A 26365-nucleotide genomic window follows, 5' to 3' on the forward strand; every position below is an offset into this window, starting at 1 on the left:
GGATCATTCAGAGGTGCCTTTAGAAATTGATGTAACTGAAGGTGGAGCTTGGGACAGTTCTTGATTGAGTTTAGTGTTCAGTCAAATTAAATGTTACTGATGAGACCATCAGACTTAGACTTTGACTCTTAATTTTAACTTCTCTTTTGGGTTTATTAATGTAATACATTTCTCAAGACTTGTAAAATGTGCATTATTTTTTCCATATTTAAAGATATCTTATTTTTTGTTAAATCTTTCAATTTTTTGTTGACTTAGTATGTCCAGTGAATCAAATTCTTCAAATGTAACATCTCTGTAGGATAACTAAGAGGAGAAAAAGAGGAAAATGCCTTATAAATCTCCTCCTTGATAGTCTGTGCACTGCTAACATCAGTTTTCTTGGTGGTTTTTTGGGTTGGGCAGATTTTATGTATCGTGAACTGCTTTTTATGTGCTGTAGAGCAAAGATCTTGCAGTATTGAAAAAAAAAGTTATCTTTTTTATGGTTTTGGTCTGTTTTACATGAAAAGAATGGATTTCTCAGAATTTATGTTAAAACATAGGCTAACAAGCTTTAATTTTAAAAAATTATAAATATATGGAAGAAAAGTTACAAAATTATAAATTATTATTTGGCATTATAAACTCTAAAATAGTACTCTGAAGTTGTACGCACTGGTTGTCTTCTTGATGGACAGATAGAAGCTGTTTTTTTTTTTTTTTTTAGTTTCATTTTTTGAAGTAAGTCAAAGAAGGCTTGGACTCTTTGACACTAATCACAAACACAGCATGGAACTTTCAGATTGACCCTTAATCAGTCACTGGAGCAACTTCTCTGATGTGTGCTTTGCGCTTCTCTGAGAGTTCAACTATTTTTTGACTCAAATTGAAGTAATTGTATGTTTATAAATGTAAAAATATTTGAATCCCATTTCCTGAAATGAAGCCACAAGGCAAGGAAAGATTTTGTGGGTAAAGGGGAAAGTATTGGCTGCTTGTATATGGATCTGTAATCTTTTTGCTTCGGAGTGGAGACTTCGCTTGGACTTGTTGGGAATGGTTGGTTTCTGAGAAGTCGAAAACAGGCTGCTTGGAGCCCTTAGAACCCTACCAAGAGCATTCTAAGTTCTCCTATTTCAGAGGTAGGAGACAGGGACAGGTATTAGAAGTTCTTCCTGTGGAGTGATTATACTCTAAGTAGTGAAAAAGAAATCATCTGAGAGCAAATCCCATCTCCACTTTAAAAAAACATTTTTTAGAAGCAGGCACATTTCATTTGTGGGCTCGAGGGCATTTGCATTTATGCATTAATGATGGTTCAGTGTTTGAAATAATAAAATAAAAAATTGTCTTTTTTTCCCCCCCAGGAAGGTCCACAGAGGAAAAAAAGGAAATCAGAAGCTATAGTAACAAGTAACCAGGCTGACTTGTTGGCTCTTGGTACAGCAGTTGGTAGTATTTTATTATACAGTACAGTAAAAGGAGAATTACACAGTAAATTGATAGTAAGTACCTATCTGTATGTGTGTTTTATGTAAAAGAGTGATGTTGGGAAACTGATTATGAAAAACAAAGCAGTTCAGGATATGCTATAGGATCTGTAGTATAAGGGCATTTTCTGCCCCTTCCATATTTAAAATTTTGAACAGTAATATTTGATAATAGCTGTGCTAGGTAACCTTGTCACTATTATAGGTCAGAATATGAAGAATGTGAAGAACTGTTGCGTAGGCTTAAAATAAGAAAGGATAAGAAGAATTCTGGGTATCGCAGACAGTAGCTGAAGGAAGGAGCACACCATGTCCAGGGCTCGGGAACAAGGGAAGCTGTGAGATTGTTGCTGAAACTCAGACCTTTGAGAAGCAGATGTTGCTCTCTGTGCAGATGATGTCTGTCGAGGGAGATTGGCCCTATGGACTTGAGGTCCAGACTTCTGGGAGGAGGGAGTGGGCCCTAGCTGGCTGCTGGTATCTTTGAAAGGAGCTGATGAGACAGGTTCTCCAAGTGTTGAAAAAACTGCATCTTAAGTTCAGCTGCTGCTGAAAGGATTGCTCCTGCTGGGTTGAAGAAACGCTGGGGTGATGCAAACTGGGAGACAGGAAGGTAATAAGTCCCTTGGTCTGGAGCCCACTAATGATCCCACTAGCAAAGCAGAAATGGGGTTTGCAGAGCCCCAGCCCCAGCATCCAGAGCAGAGAGATGTGGGCTTGGTGCTGCCAGACAGTAACTTAATTGGCATGATTTGTTTCAGACCGTTACCTATTACAGTATGTTTTTGATGTTTACTTAATTTCTATCTGTATATAGGAATGCTTTCTGTATTTATAAGTAAAAGACTGTTTTCTCTTTTAAGTAACATCTATCCATAGTAATTTGGAATACCTGAAGTTAGAAAGGGAAAAAAATAATACCTAAATTTTAAAAATTAATTTATTTTAATTGGAGGCTAATTATTTACAGTATTATAGTGGTTTTTCCATACATTGACGTGAATCAGCCATGGGTGTTCATGTGTCACCCATCCTGAACCCCACGTACCTAAATTTATCAATGAGAGATCCTCTGTTGATAGTTTTAGTCAGTCTATTTTGTATCCTGATACTTCCCATTATATTACAGCTTGAGTAATTTTTATATTTGTTCAGACCTAGTTGCCTAAAGTCCTATAAATTGGATAGTCCCTTGGTGGTGTTACTGACCATTGAGGTAGTTTCTGATTTTTTTGTTATAAAACTTTTTTTCTTACATGGGTTCCCACAATTACTAATCTATAACTAATGAGTCCAAGGTGTGTGTTAGGTGTTTTTATACATAGTATAAATTTTTTCTGAAAGTTTTCCTAATTTGTCCTTGTCTCAGTGGTGGCAGGGTACCTGTGTTTCAGCAATGTTTTTGTCATCATTGATTATTCTATTAAAACAACAATGAGACCAACCAAAAACCCAAACTTATTTAATAGGTGAAAATTTTTTATTTGATTGTTAAATCTGCATTTAAAAATATATCACTTGTTTTTATATTAAATACTGTAAAAATAATATACAAATGAAATAAAAACTTTCAGAAGTATATGTAAAGGGACACTCCCTTCATTCCTCCTTCCTCTGCAAGTTGAGTGTAGGCCTCATGTTTGCTTTTACCCCACTATACCCTGGATCCCATCTTTTGATTTGGTCAGTCTTCTGTGATCAGCAGGGACCTACCATTGGGTACATGGTGGTACTGTTTCAGTCAGTTACAGACGTGATACTGATGGAGGCTTGAACTCCTTTTTAGGTCATTTTGATACCTCGAAGGATTATATATAAACCTTTGACAAGGAATGAGTTTATTAGAAGTAATTGGTATTGAGTCAATGTTTGTTGAATGAGTAAATGAATGAATGAGTGGACAGTTGCTAGATGCTCTCCAAAAAGGTATGCTGGCCCTCTAGCGACATGCGATAGTGCCGTTTTCACTGTAGCCTCACCAGGATGGATATTACAGTGCTGAAAAATAGGTAGATGAACACACTGAAAATGTTGCTTTGTTTTGCTTTGTATCTCTTGGATTACTTACTGAAAATTTTTTAAAAAATTTCTTAGTTCTTTCAGTGGAATTTATCCGTTCATATCCTTTGTTCAGTTTTTTGTGTGCGGTTATGAAGTAGGGCTTTGAGTAGATAGCTGTTAGGAAGGAAGGGAAGTAATTGAATTTAACATTTAAAATTATTTTTCTTTTTTGGTGGGAGCAGTCTGTATGATAGTAGTAGTGAGTTTACCTTTATGCTTAGCTTAGATATGTATACAGTCATGATTCATTGTATGTATATTTAATTAATGTGAATTTAGGTGGAAAGAGTGAAAAAACAGTAATTGCTCAGAGAGTAGGTTTTATCCTAAGATTTAACACCTTACTCTGCTGAATGAGCTTGTTCTGGAATGTGTTAGATGGGAGACTTGAACTTGTCTTTCCGCAGTTAATGTGTCCATTTCTATGCGGTGCCTCTGAGTAAGCCAGCATTTTGCTATGCTAAGTATATTTAAACTTACATCTGTATGGTATGAGCTGTGACACATGGAAACATTCAATGTTTCCCTGAAGAAACAATGATTTTTAAAATTGAGAGAGTGTTTGGTACTTTTTTTGTAAAGGGATTTTCAAGGATAGTTTTAACTAGAAGTGAATTTTACCTTAAGTGCTGACTTTAAACCCTTTAAGATTTGACTTTGCTAGTTCACTCAGGTGTCCCAGACTATTGCCACTATGCATGAAGTATTTTATCATGCTTAGTGCTGGCATTCCTATCAAAAGCAGCAGGCATTTAGGACTTTGACTTATGATGTATGTTTTTCCAGCAGAGGGGAAGAGAAAGTTAATATTTGATAAAGTTATAGCAGATTTATCTCATTTTTAATGTTGGAAATGGATACTCATTTTAATTAGGTTAATGGGTAGGCCTTTTTATTAGGTTAAGGCCTAACATTTTAGTTAAGTGTTCAGTAATGAATCTAGGGTGCATATTATACATTATACCGGATGAGCTTTTTTTTTTTTTTAAACTTTTTTTAAAAAATCTGCAGAATGGTGGACATGACAACAGAGTCAATTGCATACAGTGGCATCAAGACAATGGCTGTTTGTATAGTTGTTCAGATGATAAACATATTGTGGAATGGAACACACAGACATGCAAAGTAAAGTGGTGAGTAACATTGATACTTTTGGGATAGCTCGATGCCTATTTGGGAATGCATTAATGTTTTGACAAATCATGGCTGTATTCTTGATATAAGTAAAGTTGGATATTGGATACAATGGGGAATGTAGACATTGGTAAGGTTATAGACTGTTTTCAAGGAATTTTTAATCAAATTGGACATAGAGGATTTTAATACATAAAAGTCTATGTATTAGATACATAAAAATACATAATACATAAAAGAGGATTTTAATACATAAATAACGGTACAGGAGTAAAATAACTGCATAAGAGATGCCATAAGGTAGCATGTAATTCGGAGAAGGCAATGGCACCCCACTCCAGTACTCTTGCCTGGAAAATCCCATGGACGGAGGAGCCTGGTGGGCTGCAGTCCATGGAGTCGCTAGAGTCGGACATGACTGAAGCGACTTAGTAGCAGCAGCATGTAATTACTGGTCAGATGAGTAGGGTGGTGTTGGGAAGGCCTGGTGGAAGAGAAGAATTTCAGCTGGTCTTCTTAAGAGAGGTAAGACGGATAGAAGAGGGCAGGAGAATCTTTTTGAGGGTGGGGAAAGGAATGTGGCATGGGGATATGGCAGGAGCAAAGGCTAGGAGAAAGAAAAGTGAAAGATTTACTTGGAATGGAGCAGTAGAATTTAAGAGGAGGGCCATGCTGGGGAATAATGGCTGGTAGAGGATATGAGCCAAAGTATCTGTATAAGAGTCTGGCCGTAAGTTTTTGATAAAAATCTCAGACAATCTTCTAGTTCAAGCACCTAATCCTGTGAGTGACTGTATAGTAGATGCTTAGTGAATGTGGACTGTTGAATGTAGTTGAACTTAGGCAGATGAGGATCCTAAGGGGGATAATGATACTCATAGTCTTACAACTAATAAGTGGCAGGGGAGTTCTAATCTTGCTCTCTTGAATTCTGGCACAGTGTTTTCCTGCTGTACTAAAACTACTTTTTTTTAGAGTTTTAGATGTTTGATAAGCAGGAGACACTGAAGATCAATGTCATGGGAGCAGAGTAACCCAAATAATGTTTTAGGAAGACAATTTGCTAGGACTGTGTAAAATGTATGGGAAGGAGCTAGTTCAGAAACAGACAAGCTAGTTCAGAGGCAGAGAAGCTAGACCCAGCAGAAGGGGTGGTGAGAGAGGCTTAGAATTTTACAGAAGGTTTGGGGCTGGTGGTGCAGTGAGTCATCTGCCTAGAGGTTTAGCGCATTCCAATAACCACACTCATGGTTGTAAAGAGACACCTGTGGAGATTCTTGTCCACTAGGTCAGGGTGGGGCCCATGCAGCTGTACTTTTAAATGCTGTCTAGATGAGAGTTCACCAAGCCAGTCCTTCCAGGAATGACTGATAATGTTCAAGGCACTGTTCAACATGTTATACACAGTATTGTTTTTGTAACACTGCAAGGTGGTCTCTGTCCCAGTTTTGACTTAAGAGAGAGGTTGAATCAGAGTCTAAACTTTCACCCAGCTACGCTCTCTCATACAATATTGTGTTTACAGTTTCATTCTTGGCATTCTTATGCTATAGTTAATTGATTTTATTTTCCATTTTAGGAAGATGAGGATTTAGCTCTTAGTCCCTACCTTTTTCCATCTGCATTTCCCCAGTGTTGTAATGTCACACTTTGATTAAACAATATTCATTGTTCACGTTATACCTACCTAAATACTGTTTTAGATGAAACTTGGACTGTACTGTTTGTATTATCTTTGGGCACAAAATTTTGGGGTGTATTATTGCTTCATTTGCTTAGTTTTGTGTATACTTGTCATTAGTTCAGTCTCATTCCTGCAATAGTTTAAATTTCACATATTTTCAGACACATCAGTTGATGAATCAGTAATTTAATTTTTGTAGGCTTTTCTCCAGTTTTATTTATTTCTTGGAGAACTTCTCTGCTCTATTCTAGTGATTATCCTGAGATTTCCTTTCATTATCTTGAAAATTATCTTGTCAGATGGAACAATCTGTTTCCTAGACCCCATTCTTCTCTTCGTTGGTTTATTTCTTCTTTTTGGTGACTTCCTGGAAGACAAGCAGAATCTCAATACATTTACCATGCATGTCTTCCAGTGTCTTTATTCTGTCCTCATAGTTGATTAATAATTTGAAGATACAGACTTCGAGTTGGAAATAATTTCCCCCAGGATTTTGAAGCATTGGTTCATTTTTTTGGCTTTCATTGTTAATTATTCTTATGCACTGAAATATTCTGTGTTTTGTTTATTTTTTTCTTCAGTCAGTGCATTGTGTTGGCCCTTGAGGGACCATTTAGCCTGGGAATTCATGTTTTTCATTCTTCTTGTACTACAGATCTGATAATTTAATTCCCGCTTTCTCCTTTCTCTTATACTGCATACTGTTATTTAGATATTGTGTCTCCTGGACCAATCCTTTAAGTTTCTTACTGTATTCTCATTTTAACTCTTTTGTCTTTTCCTTCAGTTACCTGGGAAATTGCTTCAATTTCACCTTCTAAGTCTTGTATTGAATTTTTAAGTTCCTCAAACTAAATTATTAACTTCTGGGAGCTATTTTATGTTCTTTGAATATTTCTTTTTCGTTCTGTCATGTTTCTTTCATGCCTATAATATTTTCTAATTCTCTAAAGTAGTGCAGGATTTAAGTTTTTTTTACTTATCATCTCCCTCTTGAGGATGTGTTTTGATTTTTGTTTGATTTTGGTTTCTTTCATGTTAAAGACATTCTTCAAGTGACTGGAGATCCTTGACTGCCTGTTGTTTTTTGAAAATGAAACATTAAAAAGCTGATTGGAAAGCCTGTGTGGGTGTGTGGCTCAGTTGCTGGGCTCATTTGTAAAGTGGTTGGGAGGCCTTCAGAGTTAATATTGTAGGTCACTCCTCTGGAACCAGTCATATTTCCTATTGCTTTTCCATCTTTAAAGTGCACATTATGCTACTTGTGTCTACAGGTCTGATTTAGTGGATCTAGGTTGGAGCTTCAGAATTCACACAAGTTCCCAGGTACTGCTGATGGAGGGAGGTTAACACGTTAGGTTGCAAAGCTCTTAATGGGGAGGGGGGTGGGCTTTGGTGGTGGTAGCTCTATGCTGGCGTTTTCAGTGCTCAGTGGTGAAGTAGATTCAGAAAGCTTGTCAGGATGGTGATCATGTTCTTTTTTTCTTTAAAGTCTCTCAATTCAATGACCAGATAGTAAATAAGGAATATAGGTGAGTGCTAAAGCTGTGGGATTTGGTGAAAAATTGTCAAGAATGTTTGGTACCAACGAGAGTAAAGGAAAAGTTCTTGCTCATTATTGCAGCATTTCCTTGATTATTGGTGAGGTTGAGTTTTTCACTTTTACTGACAAGTTGCCTTGCACAGACTTCTCATTGTGGTGGCTTCTCTTGTTGAGGAGCACGGGTTCTAGGGCTGTTGGACTTATTGCTTCAAGGCCTGTATCTTCCCAGACCAGAGATTGAACCCATGTCCCTGCATTGGGAGGTGTGTTCTTAACCACTGGACCACCAAGGAAGCCCTTGTTTGTCTGTTTTTATTTTGAGTTTTTTTTTAATCAAGGAGTTTTTTCTTTATTTGTCTTTCTAAAAATGTTTATTTGGCTACCCTGGTCTTATTTGCAGTATGTGGGATCTAGTTCCCTGGTCAGGGATTGAACCCAGGCCCCCCACATTGGGAGCATGAAATCTTAGCTACTGGACTACCAGGGAAGTCCCTAGGAGTTCTTTCTTGAGTATAAAGAGATATTTATGTATTCTGAGTATTAATTCTTTTTTTAAATTTTAAATTTATTTTTTAATTGAAGGATAATTGCTTTATAGAATTGTGTTGGTTTCTGCCAAGTATCAACATGAATCAGCTCTAGGTATACATATGTCCCTTCCCTCTTGAACCTCCATCCCAGTCCCACCCCTCTAGGTTGTTACAGAGCCCTGGTTGCCTATTTATTTTTTGTATCTTTTCCCCCCAGGCTTTTGCTTTTAATTTTTATGACTTATTTTGTGGTAAGAAGTTTTATTTAATTAAATTTGTTTGTTTTTTCTTTGTGATTCCTTATTTGTAATTGCTTTGGAAGGCCTTTTCTAACCCCAGAATTATAAAAACATTCTCATAAACATTTTTTTATTTTTCATCAGTTTCGATTTAATTTCTAAAGTTCATTGTATGTGTATTTTAAGAATCTAATTTTGGTTTTCTTGTTTTTTGAAAACCACTTATCGTTCAATGAATTTCCCAGCATGTCAGTTCAAGCTACCAGTACACAAGCTGCACCTATAGCCTTAATCTTCGCCTTAGCTCTTCTGCTGAAGAGTTTGGCCTTCACAAAGACAGGCTGCCTTGGGAGCTTTCCCTTCCCCAGAACTCTGTAGTAACCCAGTCACACCACATCAGTGATAGGAGCAGCTCCAGTCTTGGTCTTGGCAGCATGTACCCATGTCTGTGTACTAACCAGGGTCCATAATTTATCATGGCTGATAGTTGGGCAGAAACCCTGGTTCCTCTTTAAGTGGTACTGCCTCATACCAGCTTTCCCAGAGTACCCTGGGTGATGTTTTTGAAGTTGATTCTGTGGTGGTACTTGCATTGCCTTGGCCTTCTGGTGTTTCCGGAGGCGACTGTGGCCGTGGCTCACGTGCTCCTAAGTTTCGGGTCTCCCTTAGTTCGGATGGCATGTTGGCAGCCTAGACAAAAGAGTAGTTTTGTTTTTCTAAATGAGTTATTTGACAGTTCCAATATGACTAGCAGAGCAATATGTTTTCCACTTTAGAATTAACCTTTTTTGGTAGGAAAATTGCTGCTGTTATTTCTTATTATATAAGTGAATAGCCAGGCTAAGCTCCTTGTTGCTTATAAAAGTTTGTTAACGTGTGTGACAGTCTGCAGACACTCTTGCTGCTAATCGTATTTGTGATATTAGAAAGGGATCATCTATACCTAATTTAGTTTACTCTATCAGATGGGGGCATATCTGTGTGCATTTGGAATAGAAATAGCCTTTTTGTACCATAGGTTGAGAGATCATTTGTGCTACCAAGTACATTCTCAACCTTTCAGAGAATGCAGGAACTTTGGAGGGGACAGTGGCTTTGCAGGGGTCCAGCCAGCATGCCCAGTTTCCTGGGTATTAATAAAATCCACCTCATGGATCACAGGATACACAGCTACCCATTGTACACTCTCATAGCTCTTACCCATTTCCTGGTACCTCTCCAGATTCTCTGTCCTGTTGGGGAGGCAGGACCTTGGAGATCTGTCCAGGGTTGGTTACTTGACTCAAGATTCGGAGGATTGTCATTTGGCCTAGAATCTTAAGTGGCATTTTTAAGGCCTGATTTGTTTTTTGTTTTTGCTCTGAGTAAAGTTTCCTCCCCATTTACTGAGATGTTTTTATTTCTCTTCAATACAGCAAATGGAAAGGTGATAATAGCAGTGTCAGTTCCCTGTGTATCAGCCCAGATGGAAAGATGTTGCTTTCAGCTGGTCGAACAATCAAACTATGGGTTTTGGAGACCAAAGAAGTCTACAGAGTGAGTGGATCAAATTAGTCATAAGCATAACAGTGGACTGGAGCAAGTATGGAGAAAGGCAGAAATCTGAACAAGAGAATATTGTTTTATAAGATTTGTTACTTTGAAACATATGAAATAGTAGATTTTTAATAGACAAAATTTAGCCTCCAAATCTGTTAAAATAAATTAGATACGTCTGTTTCACATGCATTGCAAAAATAAATATAAATGGAAGAAATGAGTAGAATTTGAATTAAATCTCTGTTGATAATTATAAGTGTGTAATAATGATAGTAATTTTTAATTTCTAGCTTGCATCCAGTATTTGGTACACTTTTAGTATTTAACTAAGGAAGCTTAGAATTAACACAATACTTAACTGTGGAGATACAGACTTACGATTCAGTGTACTTGGGTTACTGAACTTTTGGTGCTGTGATGATGCCTTAAAATTGTGGTTTCGACTCACTGAGAGTAACATGAAGACCTACAATTCCTTGGCTGTGTCTGAGCACCCAAGCACCCCTTTAAAATGGGTAGAATGAAGTGAGTCTTTAGGGTAAAGATGGAGGGAAAAAAGATTATGGGATAGGGTCATGGGAGTTGGAAGGGACATCTTTAATGTTCAGATATTTTCAGATGGAATTTTTTAAAGTGAGACGAATATAGCACAAATAATTAGTCTGGAGCTCTGATTTCATATATGTATTATCTATATTGTGTTTGGTACATGTGAACTCTTAATTTTTGTTACTGCTTTATATCCATCTTCTCCTAAATGAGATTTAACTTTCTCTAGCACTTCACAGGACATGCGACACCAGTTTCATCACTAACGTTCACTACTATCAGACCTCCTAATGAGAGCCAACCCTTTGATGGAATTACAGGTCTTTATTTCTTATCTGGAGCAGTCCATGACCGGTTACTTAATGTCTGGTATGTAATCTTTTGGATTTGGGAGGTAACATTACCTTGAAAGGATTGGTCACATTTACATGGTTAATATAAGTGATGAATATGAGATTGGCTTTATTGTATCTAATGTTAGATTTACATTGACTTACAATGAGAAGTTAAGCCTGCCTAAAAATCAGATCTTTATGAGAAAAATTTAAGACTGTTGCATTATAGAACTTCCTCTGTGCTTGTTTAAAGGTACACTAGGCTGAATATTTTTGTGACTGGGCAGTTTAAAAACCTTGAAAATTTTTTTTTTTTAGGAAAATCTCTGATTTTGTTGAAAGAAATGACTACTGGATTAGTTCAGTAATGTCTGTTTGCTGACGGTTTAATACACACATACATAGGTGATGAACTTATGTTAAATAACAGTTTATCGAACTCAGACACTTTCTCCATAAGAATATCTTAGCCCTTTTACTCTTAGGGATACTAGGCTTCACTTCAGCATTATTCTTGGGGGCCATTTTAAACAGAAGTCACCAACCAAAAGCACAGGAGCAAAAAGTGTGGCACTAAGCAGGCTGTGAAAAGAATCCTTAGTGTGAAAGCTGCAGTACAAAGGCAGAGCATCGCCTTGTTTAACCTCATGGGTGTTGGGCTGCTCATAGTCTTCACTGCTCTGTGTATACCTGTTAAAGACCATGAAATCACCGCAAATACTGATTTTGGGGTCTGCAAATAAATTTTAACAAGTAGGCATATTCTCAAATAAGGAATCAACAAACAATGAGGTCATTTATCTGTTTATTTCTGGACTCTGTTTTCTCAATACTACTATGATGTTAATTCTCCTTGCATTAATCTATAAATTCTGAGTGAACCCAGTCAAAATACCAGCTATGTGATTTTAAAATTCAAGTGGAACTGCAGAGCACTTAGAGTGGCCAAAATGACTTTGAAAGAGAAGTTGGAGGACTCACTTCAAGACTTGCAAAGCTGTAGTGATCAAGAAAGTGGCATTGCCATCAAGATAGACAAATGGTCTGTGGAAAAGAAGGTTGTTCGTTGTTTAAGTCTGCCACAAACACGTTAGTGCTTTCTCTTTTCCCATGCAACCATGGTACATGGTAGTGACACAAATATTTTGCTTATTTTTGCCTTTAATTACCTTATTTAGCTTTCAAAAGATGAACTGCTCTTTGGCCCCCTTTTTCCCCCCTCCCAGTGTCTTGCTGTCTAAACCTTGGTTTTATTATCTAGGCAGGTCCGGTCAGAAAACAAAGAGAAGAATGCAGTGATGTCTTTTACAGTTACAGATGAGCCTGTCTATATTGACTTGACTTTGTCAGAAAACAAAGAGGAGGTAAGCGGCTTATTTTTTTTTTTTTGTGAATTTGTTTTTGGACTTCACAAATACTCTTTTTAAATCGGGATTTTGACAATGTGATGGTTCAGGAAAGAGAGAGAATGAAGTAAAACAAAAGTCTTAGACTGCTGGAAGTGAACATTGGGTTCTGTGTTAAGTGCTCATGAAGGGAAAGGCCAGGGCGTGGTGGTGCTTTCAGTGATCCAGACACGCATGCTGCCGGTTCCCTGTTGTCAGCCAATGCACTTGGCAGGAACTTAGTGCCTCTGAACCTCCAGGCTGCATGGTCATTGACTACGGTCTTCATAGTCTAAACTTCTGTTTATAAGCTTGACAACTTGTATTTGAATTGTTCTTTTGATGGCAGTGATAATTTTTAAATTCAAAAGTTGTCCATCCTTACTGTTGTGATTTATCTCTGGTTACTATTTGAAGGGTGGAGAGGGTAGTTGGATTTTCATAAGTAGTTATTAGAGTAGACTGAAGTATATTTTCTATTAGAGTAATGTTACATTTTTGTTTTAGCCTGTCAAGTTAGCTGTTGTTTGCAGAGATGGTCAAGTTCATCTTTTTGAACACATACTAAATGGGTAAGTAAGAAATTTCTCAAGTCAGAAATTTATTTTCTTTCTGTGACTTGCTACTGTTTGTTTATACTCCCACCTCAGCCTTCTTTGCTTTGTTACTTTTCAGTAATGTCATTCTGAAAGCTTTAATTCTTTGTCTGTATGAATACATACATTCCCATGAAAACTTGAGTTTTGGAGTTGTGGCCTGTTTCTTCATATTTCTGGTTAAAGAGGGTGGCTTTTTATGCTGTGTATTTAGTAAATTTTGTTCTAACATAAATTTTAAAAGAAATTGGCTTAGTAGGAAAACTTTGTTGTGAGCTTTGGTGAAGCTTTAATTTCTAACTTTGATAGTGTTGCCCTTGTCACACAGTGGTGGGTCAGTGAATGCTTGTGTTCTGGTGGACAGAGAGGAATGTTGCTGATGTTGTGTATAGTAGTCGTAGAACAGGAATCAGTAAATTATGGCCTGCAGGCTGCATCCAGTAGAGACCATATGTGGCCCCCACCAAAGCAAAAACATTTACTATCGGGCTCTTTATAGAAAGTTTGCCAGCTCTTACCATACGCTGTGAACATGGTCTGAGACTCAGTCAGTGTGCATAATGATGTGAAACTTTAAAATGGTTTCAACTTTTTATTGTCAGTTGGCAGCTTCCCTTGTAGCTCAGTCAGTAAGGAATCTGCCTGCAATGCAGGAGACCCGGGTTCAATTCCTGGGTCAGGAAGATCCCCTGGCGAAGGAAATGGCAGCCTACTCTAGTACTCGTGCCTAGAGAGTCCCATGGACAGAGAAGTCTGGCAGGCTACACTCCACGGTGTTGCAAGTCAGACACGGCTTAGTGACTACACCACCACCACCACTGCCCTTCCTTTTACAATAGGAAGTATGAGAGCAGTATACATTTATTTTAAAACATTCAGGACACATGGATGGTTATAAAACCCAAGTCTCTGGAGCTCCATTGAGTTCCACTCCTTAGAGGCAGCTGTTAACCTTTTGGTGTGTAGCCCTCGAGGCCTTTGTTCCCATAGTCATATGTGTACGTGGAACGTATAACTGAGGGCCCAGAAGAGGGCCACAGTAAGGACTGGGCATTTCTTCTTGGGCAGTAGCCTACCATTAAAGGGTTTTAAACTGATAATTGATGGGGTTTGACCTAAATTTTAAGACATTGCAAAGAGAATAGGCCATAGAAGGGTAATGGCCAAAGCAGAGGCCAAAAATCCTGGCTGGAGATGGTTGTGGAGTTGGGAAACTAGGAAGAGAGAGTTGGAAAGCTAGTGGGATGCTTAGACTTGGAATTATTTATGGAGGATGTGTACTTACCGGTGATAAGATGTCTGTGGTGTGAGTGTGTGTGGCTGAGATACAGGGATGGATAAGGTTGTTGGAGGCAAAAGGCTTAGGACTGAGGCGGGGGGGCGGTGTCAGAAGGATCATCCGTCTGCACGCCATGTGTGGAAGTCACCGGTGGAAGTCACCAGGAAGGGAATTCTTCAGCAGAATTGTTGGACAGAATGACAGTGAGCCACTCACATCTTAAAGAAGGGCTGAGTGATCCAGAGGCCACAGGATTAGCATTAGCTGGTGACGACAATTTCAGTGGTTTTAGAGATGGTGGAAGAAGAGACTGCTTGTAGTGAACGTTAGTGAAGAACAAGGTGCACACTTAAGTCATGGCGAAGGGTCCTGGCACAAGGTGAGGGGAGCTCTGAAGTTGAGGATTTAATTTCATTTATATTTTACTGACTGTTTTGCCCTGGAAGTGTGTTGCAGAGGTCATGATGAGTGTTCGGAGATTGGAAGCGTTTAGAGATGGGCCTGAGGGGAGTAGGGGTGTGGACAGAGCCATTTGGGTCTGAAAGCTCATGGTGGTGAGAGAGCACTTGGAAGCTTGGGGCCTTTTGTGGGGATAGAGCAGGTGTACCTCATGGCAGATTTTGGTGGTGAGGTCTTGAATGTTGGCAGGGTGGGGACAGATGACAGAAACAGTGGCGCTCTGGGGACCCTCTCACTCCTGGTGCTGACATGGAGGCCAGTGGAGGATCCCATTTCTTTACTTGACACCAGCTTCAAAGAATTAGTGTGAAATGCTATCTCACATTTTCTTTTTTTATATTTAATTAATTTATTTTTGGGCTGCACTGGGTCCTCATGGCTTTGTGCGGGCTTTCTCTAGTTGTGGTAAATGGGGGCTACTCTTCTCGTGGTGTGTGGGCTTCTCATCGTGGGGGCTAGTCTTGTGGTGGTGTGTGGGCTTCTCATTGTGGTGGCTGCTCGTTGCAGAGCATGGGCTCTGTAGCGTCCCGGCTTCAATAGTTTTGGCTCCCAGGCTCTAGAGCACAGGCTCAGTAGTTGTGGTTCATGGGCTTAGTTGCTCCTTGGCATGTGGGATCTTCCCAGATCAGGGATTGGATCCATGTCCCCTGTATTGGCAGGCAGGTTCTCACCCACTGCGTCACCAGGGAAGTCCTCTTTTCACATTTTCTTATCTATTTGTTTTTCCATTTCTAGGTACTGCAAAAAGCCTTTGACTTCGAACTGTACAATTCAGATAGCAACACCTGGGAAAGGCAAGAAATCAACACCAAAACCTATCCCTATTTTAGCAGCTGGTTTCTGCTCAGACAAAATGTCATTGTTGCTCGTATATGGCAATTGGTTTCAGCCCACCATTGAGCGAGTGGTACGTACATGCTCCTGAAGTAAAGTAGTGTAACATCAGTACATCTCTGTAGATGATGATTGTGAAAGGGTACACTGTGCTTATTGGAATACTTAAGATGTCATATATTTCCCTTTAACTGAGGGACCTTTCAGTGGGTGGTTTATTTTAACTTGTGAGAGCTTTGGTTCTACAGTTGATCCTTAAACAACACAGATTTGAACTGTGTGGGTCCACTTTTACATGGCTTTTTTCAATAGTAAGTACTGTACTACTACACCATCCAAGGTGGTTGAATCCACAGTTGCCAGAACTATGGATACATTATAAGTTATAAGTGATGAATTTTCGATTGCATGGAAGGTTGGCGCACCTAGGCTCTGCATTGTTCAAGGGTCACCGATGTAATTTTACTTAACTCAGTATATCCAAAATAATATTTTAATCCCGAGTTAATATAAAACATTATTTGAGATGTTTTACTCTCCTTCCTTTACTTGGTATTATGTCTTTGAAGTCTGGCATGTATTATTCACTTGTAAGCACATACCACTTTGGGCTAGTCACATTTCAAGTGCTCAGTAGCCACAGGTATGGGTGAATGTTGCCCAGTTACCCAAAAGATAAATAAGATTTCATGGTAATACCACACATTGAATATTCCAAGTAGAAATGTGTTGGTGGGGCAATGATTTAAAATTTTTGATTACAAAAGTTTCTTGAGGACTTCTGGTATGTAATTATGAGCATATCCAGTAGATGAGGCTGTGAGAAGGCGGTGGCTTCTCTTGTTGCAGAGCGTGGGCAACATGGGTGAGAGAATATTTCTTGCTCAGGCAATCTGTTGTTGATTCGATTTAAAACTATTTACTTACTTTTAAAAAACATAATACATGGATATGATATAAAAAAGGGGAGAGAAGTGTTAAGCTGTGAACATAAGTCTCTCACCATATGTGACTCCTTTAATAATCCCACTCTCCAGATGCAGCCTGTTACCTGTTTGCTTTATGTCTTTCAGATATTGATTGATAATGTGGATATAGGAAATTACCTATAACTTTAAAGCCTTGTAGATACATAGGGGTTTTGCTGCATAAACTTAACTGTTTATTACTGTATCAGGACATAGAAATTCACCTTTGAGCCACTGCTTGTCTTTGACTAGCCTGTGGAAGGATAGCAGTAGGAAATTTTAGAGTAGGACAAGTCTTTTTTAGCAGATTACTCTTTACAAGGGCAATGAGCTGATAATATTTTCTTTAAAACTTGTTAGATTTAAAATCTCAATCTTTTGAAGGTGCACATATGAAAACTTAGAGCAGTTCATAACTAAGGAAAGTAGACATTATGTTTGCTATCTTCAGAGTTTATCCGTTTTCCTCAAATGCCCCCAGTCTGAATGATGATCAGTCTGAGTGACCAGGAGTTTTTTCTGGAAACCTTCTATACCTTTTTGTATTTTTATAAATATGCACAAGTAGGCATTTCTTTTTCACTTTATTCTTACTCCCAATTACTCTGTTTAACAGTTTTTTTCCCCCCTCTTCCACCTTCTGTCCCCCTTGAAAATCCCGTCCCCAGGCTTTGAATCCCAAAGAACCTCATATGTGTTTAATAAGAGATATTTCAAACTGCTGGGCCCCAAAAGTAGAAACAGCTATAACAAAGGTGAGTGCATTGTATATTAGAAGTTAAGAAAAAAGATATTTGAATTGAATCATTATGTAATACTATTTTAGACTTTAAATATTATCTTTATTTGTGATCTTGTCTTAACTTTGTGGGATTAGGTGTTAGATATCAATATTGTAAAACTTTATTCATTTCTGTGTTCTTAATTTGTTGAATGAATCAGTGGATAGGTGACTAGAAGTTGAAAACCTTGGATTTAATTCTTCCTCCTCTATCCCCCCATGCAGTATCACTGAATAAATATCAGATTTGTTGATAAATTATTTTTATCAGTTTCTGTACTTAAAAAGCACCATAACTTTGTTGAGAGGATTGTTGTATTTCAGGGTGAAATAAAACTTGAATCCGTGATGGGGCTGGAATTAAATACCATATATAAGAGCGTTATTGTGATGCTCTATTTTGAATATAATGTGGCATCTACATGTAGACTTGTGTTTGGCAGTCTAATGACCAAGATATGCTATGATGACATCCATACGGTTTCGCTTCTGGCTGAGTTTCAGAGATGACACCTTTCTCTTGGCTGTCTGAGCATTTCTGGCAAAGATCAATTATTGAAGGTAGTAGTAAAAGGGACAGCTTCACTATTAACATTTTTAAGTCAATGTGTCATTAGGTAATAGGTAGATTTTTGTTTTTCTTGATTCTTTCTCTTACCTGGTGTTGAAAGCTTTAAAACCATGAATGTTCAGATTGTACTTAAATGCCCATATTCAGTTAAAATGTACCTTTAATTCATATCCTATTGAGTTAGTTGTATTAAACTTTTCAGTAGAAAAACCTTTTAAAATCTGTTAGTTTTCTCACTGGGGATAAATGTTACAAGGACTAAAGACATAATTTCCTTTGTCACATGCTTCCTATTCCTGTGTAACAGGTGAGGACACCAGTGATGAATTCTGAAGCAAAAGTTCTGGTGCCCGGGATACCTGGTCATCATGCAGCTGTCAAGCCTCCTCCTCCACAGACCAAGGAAGTAGAGAGCAAGAGGAAATTGGGGGAAAAGGAGGTAATACAATCCTTCTGACCATGTTTTAGTTTGAAATTTAAGATGACTTGGGAGAATCTAATGAATGTATTGGAAGGAGCCAAAGCTGAAGACTTCAGAAAATGGAGAGGACAAAACTCTGTTAACTAAAGAGGGTGCTCTTCTGGCCATGTGTTAATTTTTAGCTGTATAAGGTAATTGTGGTTTAAACCAGGACTTGCTGTGATGATTTTCATTGGGTTTCGCATGTTGCTGAGTTCCAATGATGCCTTTTCTCTTGGCTGTCTGAGCATTCCTGGCTGGTTTAGGGCCAGTTAGTCTTTAAAAGTGATCATCGTTATAATCTTTTAAAGCACTTATAAGTTTCATTCTTTTGCAACTTTTAAAACCCTCTTATGGTTTACTCTTCTTGTCAATGAAAAGTCCTCTTTTTTGTCTTCCATTCACTTGTCACTCTTATCTAAATAATCTAAAATTTTAACTGTTTTATCGTTAGAGAAAGAATGTTATGTTTCTTTACCTGATTTTAAATGTCTAGCTTTATTCATAAAAATTATTACTCAATAACGTGGTATCTGTATGTAAAAATAATGGCCAACTCTCTCTAGCTTGGCCTGGATACAACCCTTTAATTTCATCCTACCTTTTAAAAATTGTTTTTCGTAAAACATATCCCAGACAGGAGGCTTTACCAAAGCATATTTGTTTGTTTTGGTAATAATAGATCATTTGTATTTTGATTCATTTACCAAGGGGCTGGCAGAACATAGTTGTTAGATTTGCTTTCAGAGGGATTGGTTAAGTACAAGTCAGTTTCTGTAGCAAATAAAAAGGAAAATAGGAAGACATCTTATAAATTTGGGGGAGAATCTGTGCTCTTTCGATAATATTTGTTAGCAAGAGATTTGAGGTTGATGGCAAGAGAAGGTTATACTACGGGGAAGCTTTTATAGAAAACTATAGAAGGGGGAAATTATAGGTTTTTTCTTAGGCTCTAGTAATCAGATGTCAGACCCTTCTCTTTTTTGAATCTTACAGAGGGATTTTTATGAATTAAATTCTCAAATTGTGATTTTTCAGGTTTTTTCTCCCCCCCCTAAAATCTGTGAACGTGGACTGTAGATGTTACACTCGTGTGCCGCATTGGCTTTATGGTGATGAGATTCTATTGGAATGAGAAAGAGCATGTTTGTGTTTTTCAGTGTTGAGGTGTAAATCAGTTAGAGCTTTTTGTCTCCTGAGACATAAACACAGTAATTTGACCAAACTGGTTTAGGTCTTGTCTGGTGCAACATTAACTGGTCATTTATATTCTGTAGGTTAGCATTGAAGAACGCCTGGGAGCCCTGGATATAGCTTCAAAAAAAAAAGAAAAGGACAACCTTCCACAGACAAATAGTTTTCCAGTTCTCCTCACACAGGGCTTAGAAAGTAATGATTTTGAAATTCTAAATGTAAGTATTATAGCAGTTTTTAAAGGAATAAGATGGTTAATTTTTCTTAGAAGGCAATTGACAGCACATTTACAGAGTGAATAGTCATGTACTGTCTTGAATTTACTGTTTTGTGAGTTTAGTCAAATGTCTGTCTCTTGGTGGCACTATACAGACAGTCACCAACCTACAAAGGGATTGAATTGAGTTATTTTGAACCTGGAATGCATTTTCTCATAGAAATATTGTTGTGACTTGTTACTGGGTTCTTAGGCTTTAGTTCACAAAAGCCTTTATAAACGTTGTGTAGCTGAATTATAATACTCAGCATTCTAGATCACAATTTATATTTTTTTCTGTAGGAAAATGCGTTCCTGAGTTTTTACTCTGGATTCCAGAAACTTATTTCCCCCTGGCCGTGAGAGGGGGCGGTGAGGTGGAACCTTGGCAATGGATAGGAGGTTTGAGGGAAAAATTCAAGAGGGTTGGGGGTATATAAAAGGGAGGCATTTGCTATTTTTGTGTTTGTAAGTTGGTGACTGCTTGTATGTTGCTTAATTCGGTCCTCTTAAATTCCAGAATTTGAAAGTGGTCTGTAGAGAAAATTTAAGTGTAAAAAAAAAATGGACTTAAGCACTACCTGATTAGATTAAAGCAGGTTTCCATTTGCTCAGCGCATTTGTTATTAGTGACTCTTGGTGCCACTTAGTATAGATGTGACTTGAATAGGCAACCCATGAATAGTGTTTCTCTGCTTTATATTTTGATCTAAATGGGAATGTCCTATGTTTAAGGTGATTTTGTAAAATGAGGGGGGAAACCAGACATATGTGAAAACCTGAAATCACTTTCAAAACAGTTTGTGAGCGTATGTATCTTGGGAGATCGATTTTAGTCTAACATGGTGAAGAAACCTCGGTGAGGATTTGGTGAAAAATAAGCTACAGAAAACAGTGTTTTAAAAAAATATAACTTATTTGCCATCATAGCTTACTTAATTGTGCTTTGAAAAATTCCTTAGTAGTACAAGTGAATCAGTTATCATTTTTTTTTTTTTAAAGAAACATCTCGTAATAGTACAATGGGCCACAGTGAACCCATCACTCAGTTTCAAAAATTATCAACACTAACCAACCTGTTCTTGTTTTATCTGTTTGCCATGCCCCTCCCCAGATTATAGTGAATCAAATTTCAGACCTATTATTTATTTCAACCACAAATATACCCCTGTTCAACTCTGACAATAGCAATTCCTTTTAAAAACATAACCACAATCTGTTATCACCTAAAAAAAGGAAATGATGATTCCTTAAAATTATCAAATATCCAGTTAATATTTACCTCTGGCTGATTATCTTGTAAACTTTTATTTTTTCTCTTTCTTTAAAACTATATTCCAACAAAATCCACACTTAGGGAAATATTGGTCCCTTGGATTTAATAAAAAATTAAAGCTGCTTTCTTGAAATGGCACTGTTAAGATAATGAAAAGGCAAGCCATAGGTTGGCAAAAAAAAGCGACTTATGTATCAGACAAAAAACTTACATCCAGAATTTATAGAACTCTTTTAACTTATTTGTGAGACTCAAATAAAAACCAATTGGTAAAGGTGTGAACAGATATTTCACAGATACTCCAATGGCCAGTGAGTGCATATAAAGGTATTAAACATCATTAATCATCATAAATGCAAATTAAAGCCACAATGAGATGACAGCTACCTGTCCGTTACGATTTATTAAAAGTTAAACAGCAGTACTGTCCGTTGGGGAGTATGCAGAGTAACTGAAACTCTCATGTCTTGCTGGTGGGAGGTAAAATAGTACACCTGCTTTGGAAAACAGTTTGGCAGTTTCTTAAGGACACATCTACCACAAGAATGTGCCATTCTGTCCTTAGGTATTTACCACAAGAACCAGTGTCATACAAAGACTTGTACAGGAATACCTGCCCCAAGCTGGAAAGAACTCTCCACATGTGAAGGGATAAACAAACTATTATCTAGCAGTGTAAGGAATGGGTATTGCTTCATCAACAACATGGATGAATCTCAAACTTACGCTATGAGAAAGAAGCCAGGCAAAAAAGTACATATAGCTTGCTCTCAGTTATATAAAAATTCTAGAAAATGCAAACCAAATATATACTTCAGTAGTTGCCTGAGGGAGGTGGGTTGAAGGGAAAGCTAGAAGGTAAAGAGTCCAAGGAGTAAATGTCCTGATAACTTGCCGACTATACTTGTCTGATAGCCATAAGAAATAGTGCATTCTTCATTTAATCCCAACCTTTATTTGCTAAAATTCAGTTGGTTCTTCATTGTGTGGTTTTTAAGATCATTTTTACTGACAGTATTTCCTGTAGTGTCCTTAGTTTCTGAGTATGCTTATTTATATTTTTTTTCCCCCCTCACAGAAAGTACTTCAAACTAGGAATTTAAACTTAATAAAGAGAACTGTATTAAGGATGCCCCTGCATGCTGTTATTCCGTTGTTGCAAGAGGTAACTGAGTACACTTTTCATTCTAAGGTCCTAATGCTGTGACTCGAAGATGAAAATCCAGACATGGATTTGCAGTATGTAAGCGAGCAGGGTGCTTAAGAGTGGGTGATAGATGACCACTAGATCTCCTCAGCCAAAAGTTTCCTAACCTAGATTTTTTTCTATATATTTTAAAAATTGAGATATAATTTACATACCTTTAAAGTGTACAGTGTTGTATAGTATATTATAGACTGTACAACTGCCGCACCAAAAGAAAGCCTGTACCCATTAGTCACGTCCCATTTGTCCTTACTCCCCAGTGTCTGGCAACCGCTAATCTATTTTCTGTCTTTGTGTCTGTTTTGGACATTTCATTCATAAATCCTAGCCTAGATTTTTATCAGATAATTACTGTTATTTTAGGAGTGTATTCCTAGATGATGTTAAATTGGTCAAAACATTTAGGAGTTAGGAAACAAGAATAATGATTTCCTAATATGGCTGTTCTTTTCCTTTGGTTCTCTGGATGTGTTTTCGTGTGAATTGATGGGAGATTGGCTGGCTCTGAAGTACTGTGACTAATACTGTTTTTCTTTTCCTCAGCTTACAAAGAGATTACAAGGACATCCTAATAGGTAAGACGTTTGGGCAACCTAAATTGCTTTGATATTATAAATATTTTAAATGTGATTGTTTAATAACAGCAATGTCTTACAGCATGTTACTACATAGTAGGTAGCCCGAAATTTTAATAAAACTCTTTTAAGTGTGAAATATTGATCTCTGCACTTACTTTAAATTGAATGATTCTTATTTCCAAGATTGTATTAGAGTTTTTTTCCTTTCTTTTAGAAAACAACGCAGGCCATTTAGTGGATTAATTTTTAATGATTTAGGCCTAATCATGATGTGTAAAACTGGCCATTTGTAGAACTTGTTCAGTCTCTGGTAGTTGCTAAAAGACACTATAAGGAAACAATTTTATATAACTAAATCTTACGAGTCATCTTTTGTTAATTTGATGATTAAACATTTAGATAGGATGTTGATGGGCTTCCTCAGGTGGTGCCAGTGGTAAAGAACCCGCCTGCCAGTGCAGGTAGATGTAGGAGATACAGGTTCAATCCCTGGGTCAGGAAGATCCCCTGGAGGAGGGCATGGCAACCCACTCCAGTATTCTTGCCTGGAGAATCTCATGGACAGAGGAGCATGGCGGGCTACAGTCCATAGGGTCGCAAAGAGTCAGACACGACTGAAACAGCTTAGCACACACGCAGGGGATGTTGATTTCTCAAATATATTAAGCTTGTACTATGGAATCAAGATTGCCGGGAGAAATATCAATAACCTCAGATATGCAGATGACACCATCCTTATGGCAGAAAGTGAAGAGGAACTAAAAAGCCTCTTGATGATAAGTGAAAGTGAAGAGTGAAAAAGTTGGCTTAAAGCTCAACATTCAGAAAACGAAGATCATGGCATCTGGTCCCACCACTTCATGGGAAATAGGTGGGGAAACAGTGGAAACAGTGTCAGACTTTATTTTTCTGGGCTCCAAAATCACTACAGATGGTGAGTGCAGCCATGAAATTAAAAGATGCTTACTCCTTGGAAGGAAAGTTATGACCAACCTAGATAGCATATTCAAAAACAGAGACATTACTTTGCCAACAAAGGTCCGTCTAGTCAAGGCTATGGTTTTTCCTGTGCTCATGTATGGATGTGAGACTTGGACTGTCAAGAAGGCTGAGCACTGAAGAATTGATGCTTTTGAACTGCGGTGTTGGAGAAGACTCTTGAGAGTCCCTTGGACTGCAAGGAGATCCAACCAGTCCATTCTGAAGGAGATCAGCCCTGGGATTTCTTTGGAAGGAATGATGCTAAAGCTGAAACTCCAGTACTTTGGCCAGCTCATGCGAAGAGTTGACTCATTGGAAAAGACTCTGATGCTGGGAGGGATTGGGGGCAGGAGGAGAAGGGGACGACAGAGGATGAGATGGCTGGATGGCATCACTGACTCGATGGACGTGAGTCTGCGTGAACTCCGGAAGGTGGTGATGGACAGGGAGGCCTGGCGTGCTGCGATTCATGGGGTCGCAAAGAGTCGGACACAACTGAGCGACTGATCTGATCTGATGGCATCATCAGTGTCTATAATATATTTTTTCTTTTCTAAGTTGTTTTTCCTGATAGACTCCATTAGACTTTGGAGCTCACAGAGGATAGTTGAAGAGTTCATTAATTAGGGCCTGACTTACATTTGTGGCCCATGTTTGTCTTCATGCTGGTTTGGAAATCTTTTGCTGTTTGTACCTTATGATGAATAGATGGGCTCAGATACATGAGCATAAAATGCAGTGTCAACTGAGCCCAGTTTAGTGCCTTGGTATCAGCTAATTATGAAGTAAAACATTAGTTTTATATCTGGAATTGAATTATTTTTAGAGGAAGGGGTTTTTGTCCTGTTACCTAGTCCATCTTACTCCCCTCTCCCTTCCCCAAGAGATTCCTATATTACACAGACCTCAAATAGACCCAGTGAAAGGATGAAAGGACTGTCATATTCAATAGTGGTTGACAATGGCACCCCACTCCAGTACTCTTGCCTGGAAAATCCCATGGACGGAGGAGCCTAGTAGGCTGCAGTCCATGGGGTCGCTAAGAAACGGACACGACTGAGCGACTTCACTTTCATGCATTGGAGAAGGAAATGGCAACCCACTCCAGTGTTCTTGCCTGGAGAATCCCAGGGACGGGGGAGCCTGGTGGGCTGTCATCTCTGGGGTCGCACAGAGTCGGACATGACTGAAGCGACTTAGCAGAGTCATTTTCTAGATCTTTATAACTCTGTTGTATTTACTTTTGGATTTGTGAATGTTAGTTGATTTGTTGTTTGTTTGTTGTTTTTCAGTGCTATTTTAATGGTTCAGTGGCTAAAATGTGTGTTAACGGTCCATGCATCCTACTTATCCACAGTAAGTCTGTTCGTTTGGAGTTGAATAGTTTGGATTTGCTAAGGATTATAAAGTGATGGCTTAACAAAAACCATCTGCCCTTTGACTGTCAGCCGCTTCTTTTAAAGGTTTTGTTTTTTCCCAGGTGCAGTATCATACTGTCATTGTTGTTAACTTTTGTAAACCGGTCTTTTGTTGACCCAGGTTTTAGAAGTAGTATATATTCTGTAGAGAAGCTTGAAAAATGCAGAAAGGAGAAAAGTTACATAGGAGCCTTCAGATGTTTTTTTATATACACAACCTGTTTAGCAAAATTATCTTTACATTGTATGTATCTCTCCACCTCCTGCTAAAAAGCTTAGTAACTTTTAAAAGTTCATATCCCCCGTGTTAACATTTCTGTTGTACATTGCCTCAGGAGGCTAAATGGGTAGTTTGTGATAAAAATTATATAAATATTTAATACCTGACGTTTCGCTGGGGCTACTGTCAGCTCCTTATTACCTGTACAGATGTAAGGGAGGGAGTGTAAAATCTTAAAGCAGCACCAGAAAAAAAAAATAGTTCTATATCTCATAATAGAAGTTGTGTTATTACCACATCATTAATTCAGAAATGAATAAACTAGAAATAAAATCATGCAGTTGGCATTTTCCTCCTTTTATTTGATTATCTAGCATCTTTCAGTAGGTTTTCTTGAAAGATTTTAATGGAGAGTTGAAAATTCTTAATTGCTGTTTAAACTATAGCTCTTCCTTTCTTAACACAGTTTCACTCAATTCTTGCCTGATCACTGTCCCTTGTTCTCAGGCTCCTTTTCCTTCAGGAGTTTGAGATAGGAAAGGCTACTGGATAACCTGTTTTGAGTTTGGCAGTTCATTCTCTGTATGTCTGTGGTTATCTCTGTCAGTGAGTAAAAATGGGGGAAGAGACAGGAAACAGAATGCATATTGGTTTTCCTAGCTTACAGAAGCCTTGGGAGATTGGGGGGTGGTGGTTGAGTGGCATGGTGATGGGAATGGAGAGATCACCACAAGCATAGTACAGCATTTACTTTGTGACCTTGTTGAATTGCTTAGAGGTGAAAAGAGCCTTAGGAGGACTTGAAGTGAATCCCTT

The 26365-nt window shown here is 38.1% G+C and overlaps 1 protein-coding gene, 3 non-coding genes and 1 pseudogene across 4 annotated transcripts in view; 4 read left to right on the forward strand and 1 right to left on the reverse strand.

Annotated features, from left to right (window-relative positions):
• Nucleotides 1-26365, forward strand: part of WDR43 (WD repeat domain 43) — a 37855-nt gene that overhangs the window by 7945 nt on the left and 3545 nt on the right. Inside the window, exons 2-14 of the mRNA XM_005903856.3 lie at nucleotides 1350-1487; nucleotides 4545-4666; nucleotides 10079-10199; nucleotides 10981-11120; nucleotides 12348-12450; nucleotides 12979-13043; nucleotides 15541-15712; nucleotides 17276-17362; nucleotides 18267-18398; nucleotides 19697-19831; nucleotides 22224-22310; nucleotides 22896-22927; nucleotides 25204-25267. Coding sequence (XP_005903918.2) covers nucleotides 1350-1487; nucleotides 4545-4666; nucleotides 10079-10199; nucleotides 10981-11120; nucleotides 12348-12450; nucleotides 12979-13043; nucleotides 15541-15712; nucleotides 17276-17362; nucleotides 18267-18398; nucleotides 19697-19831; nucleotides 22224-22310; nucleotides 22896-22927; nucleotides 25204-25267 — 1398 coding nt within the window. The remainder of the gene's footprint in view (nucleotides 1-1349; nucleotides 1488-4544; nucleotides 4667-10078; nucleotides 10200-10980; nucleotides 11121-12347; nucleotides 12451-12978; nucleotides 13044-15540; nucleotides 15713-17275; nucleotides 17363-18266; nucleotides 18399-19696; nucleotides 19832-22223; nucleotides 22311-22895; nucleotides 22928-25203; nucleotides 25268-26365) is intronic.
• Nucleotides 8270-9344, reverse strand: LOC138989879 (large ribosomal subunit protein uL15-like; annotated as a pseudogene).
• Nucleotides 10612-10696, forward strand: LOC138990050 (small nucleolar RNA SNORD53/SNORD92). The gene has a single exon (XR_011466224.1). It is a non-coding gene; the product is annotated as a small nucleolar RNA SNORD53/SNORD92 (small nucleolar RNA).
• On the forward strand, nucleotides 17847-17924 carry LOC138990048 (small nucleolar RNA SNORD53/SNORD92). Its single transcript, XR_011466222.1, has one exon. It is a non-coding gene; the product is annotated as a small nucleolar RNA SNORD53/SNORD92 (small nucleolar RNA).
• LOC138990049 (small nucleolar RNA SNORD53/SNORD92) lies at nucleotides 18595-18670 on the forward strand. Its single transcript, XR_011466223.1, has one exon. It is a non-coding gene; the product is annotated as a small nucleolar RNA SNORD53/SNORD92 (small nucleolar RNA).

The sequence above is a fragment of the Bos mutus genome, chromosome 11, assembly GCF_027580195.1.
Source record: "Bos mutus isolate GX-2022 chromosome 11, NWIPB_WYAK_1.1, whole genome shotgun sequence".
NCBI lineage: Eukaryota > Metazoa > Chordata > Mammalia > Artiodactyla > Bovidae > Bos > Bos mutus.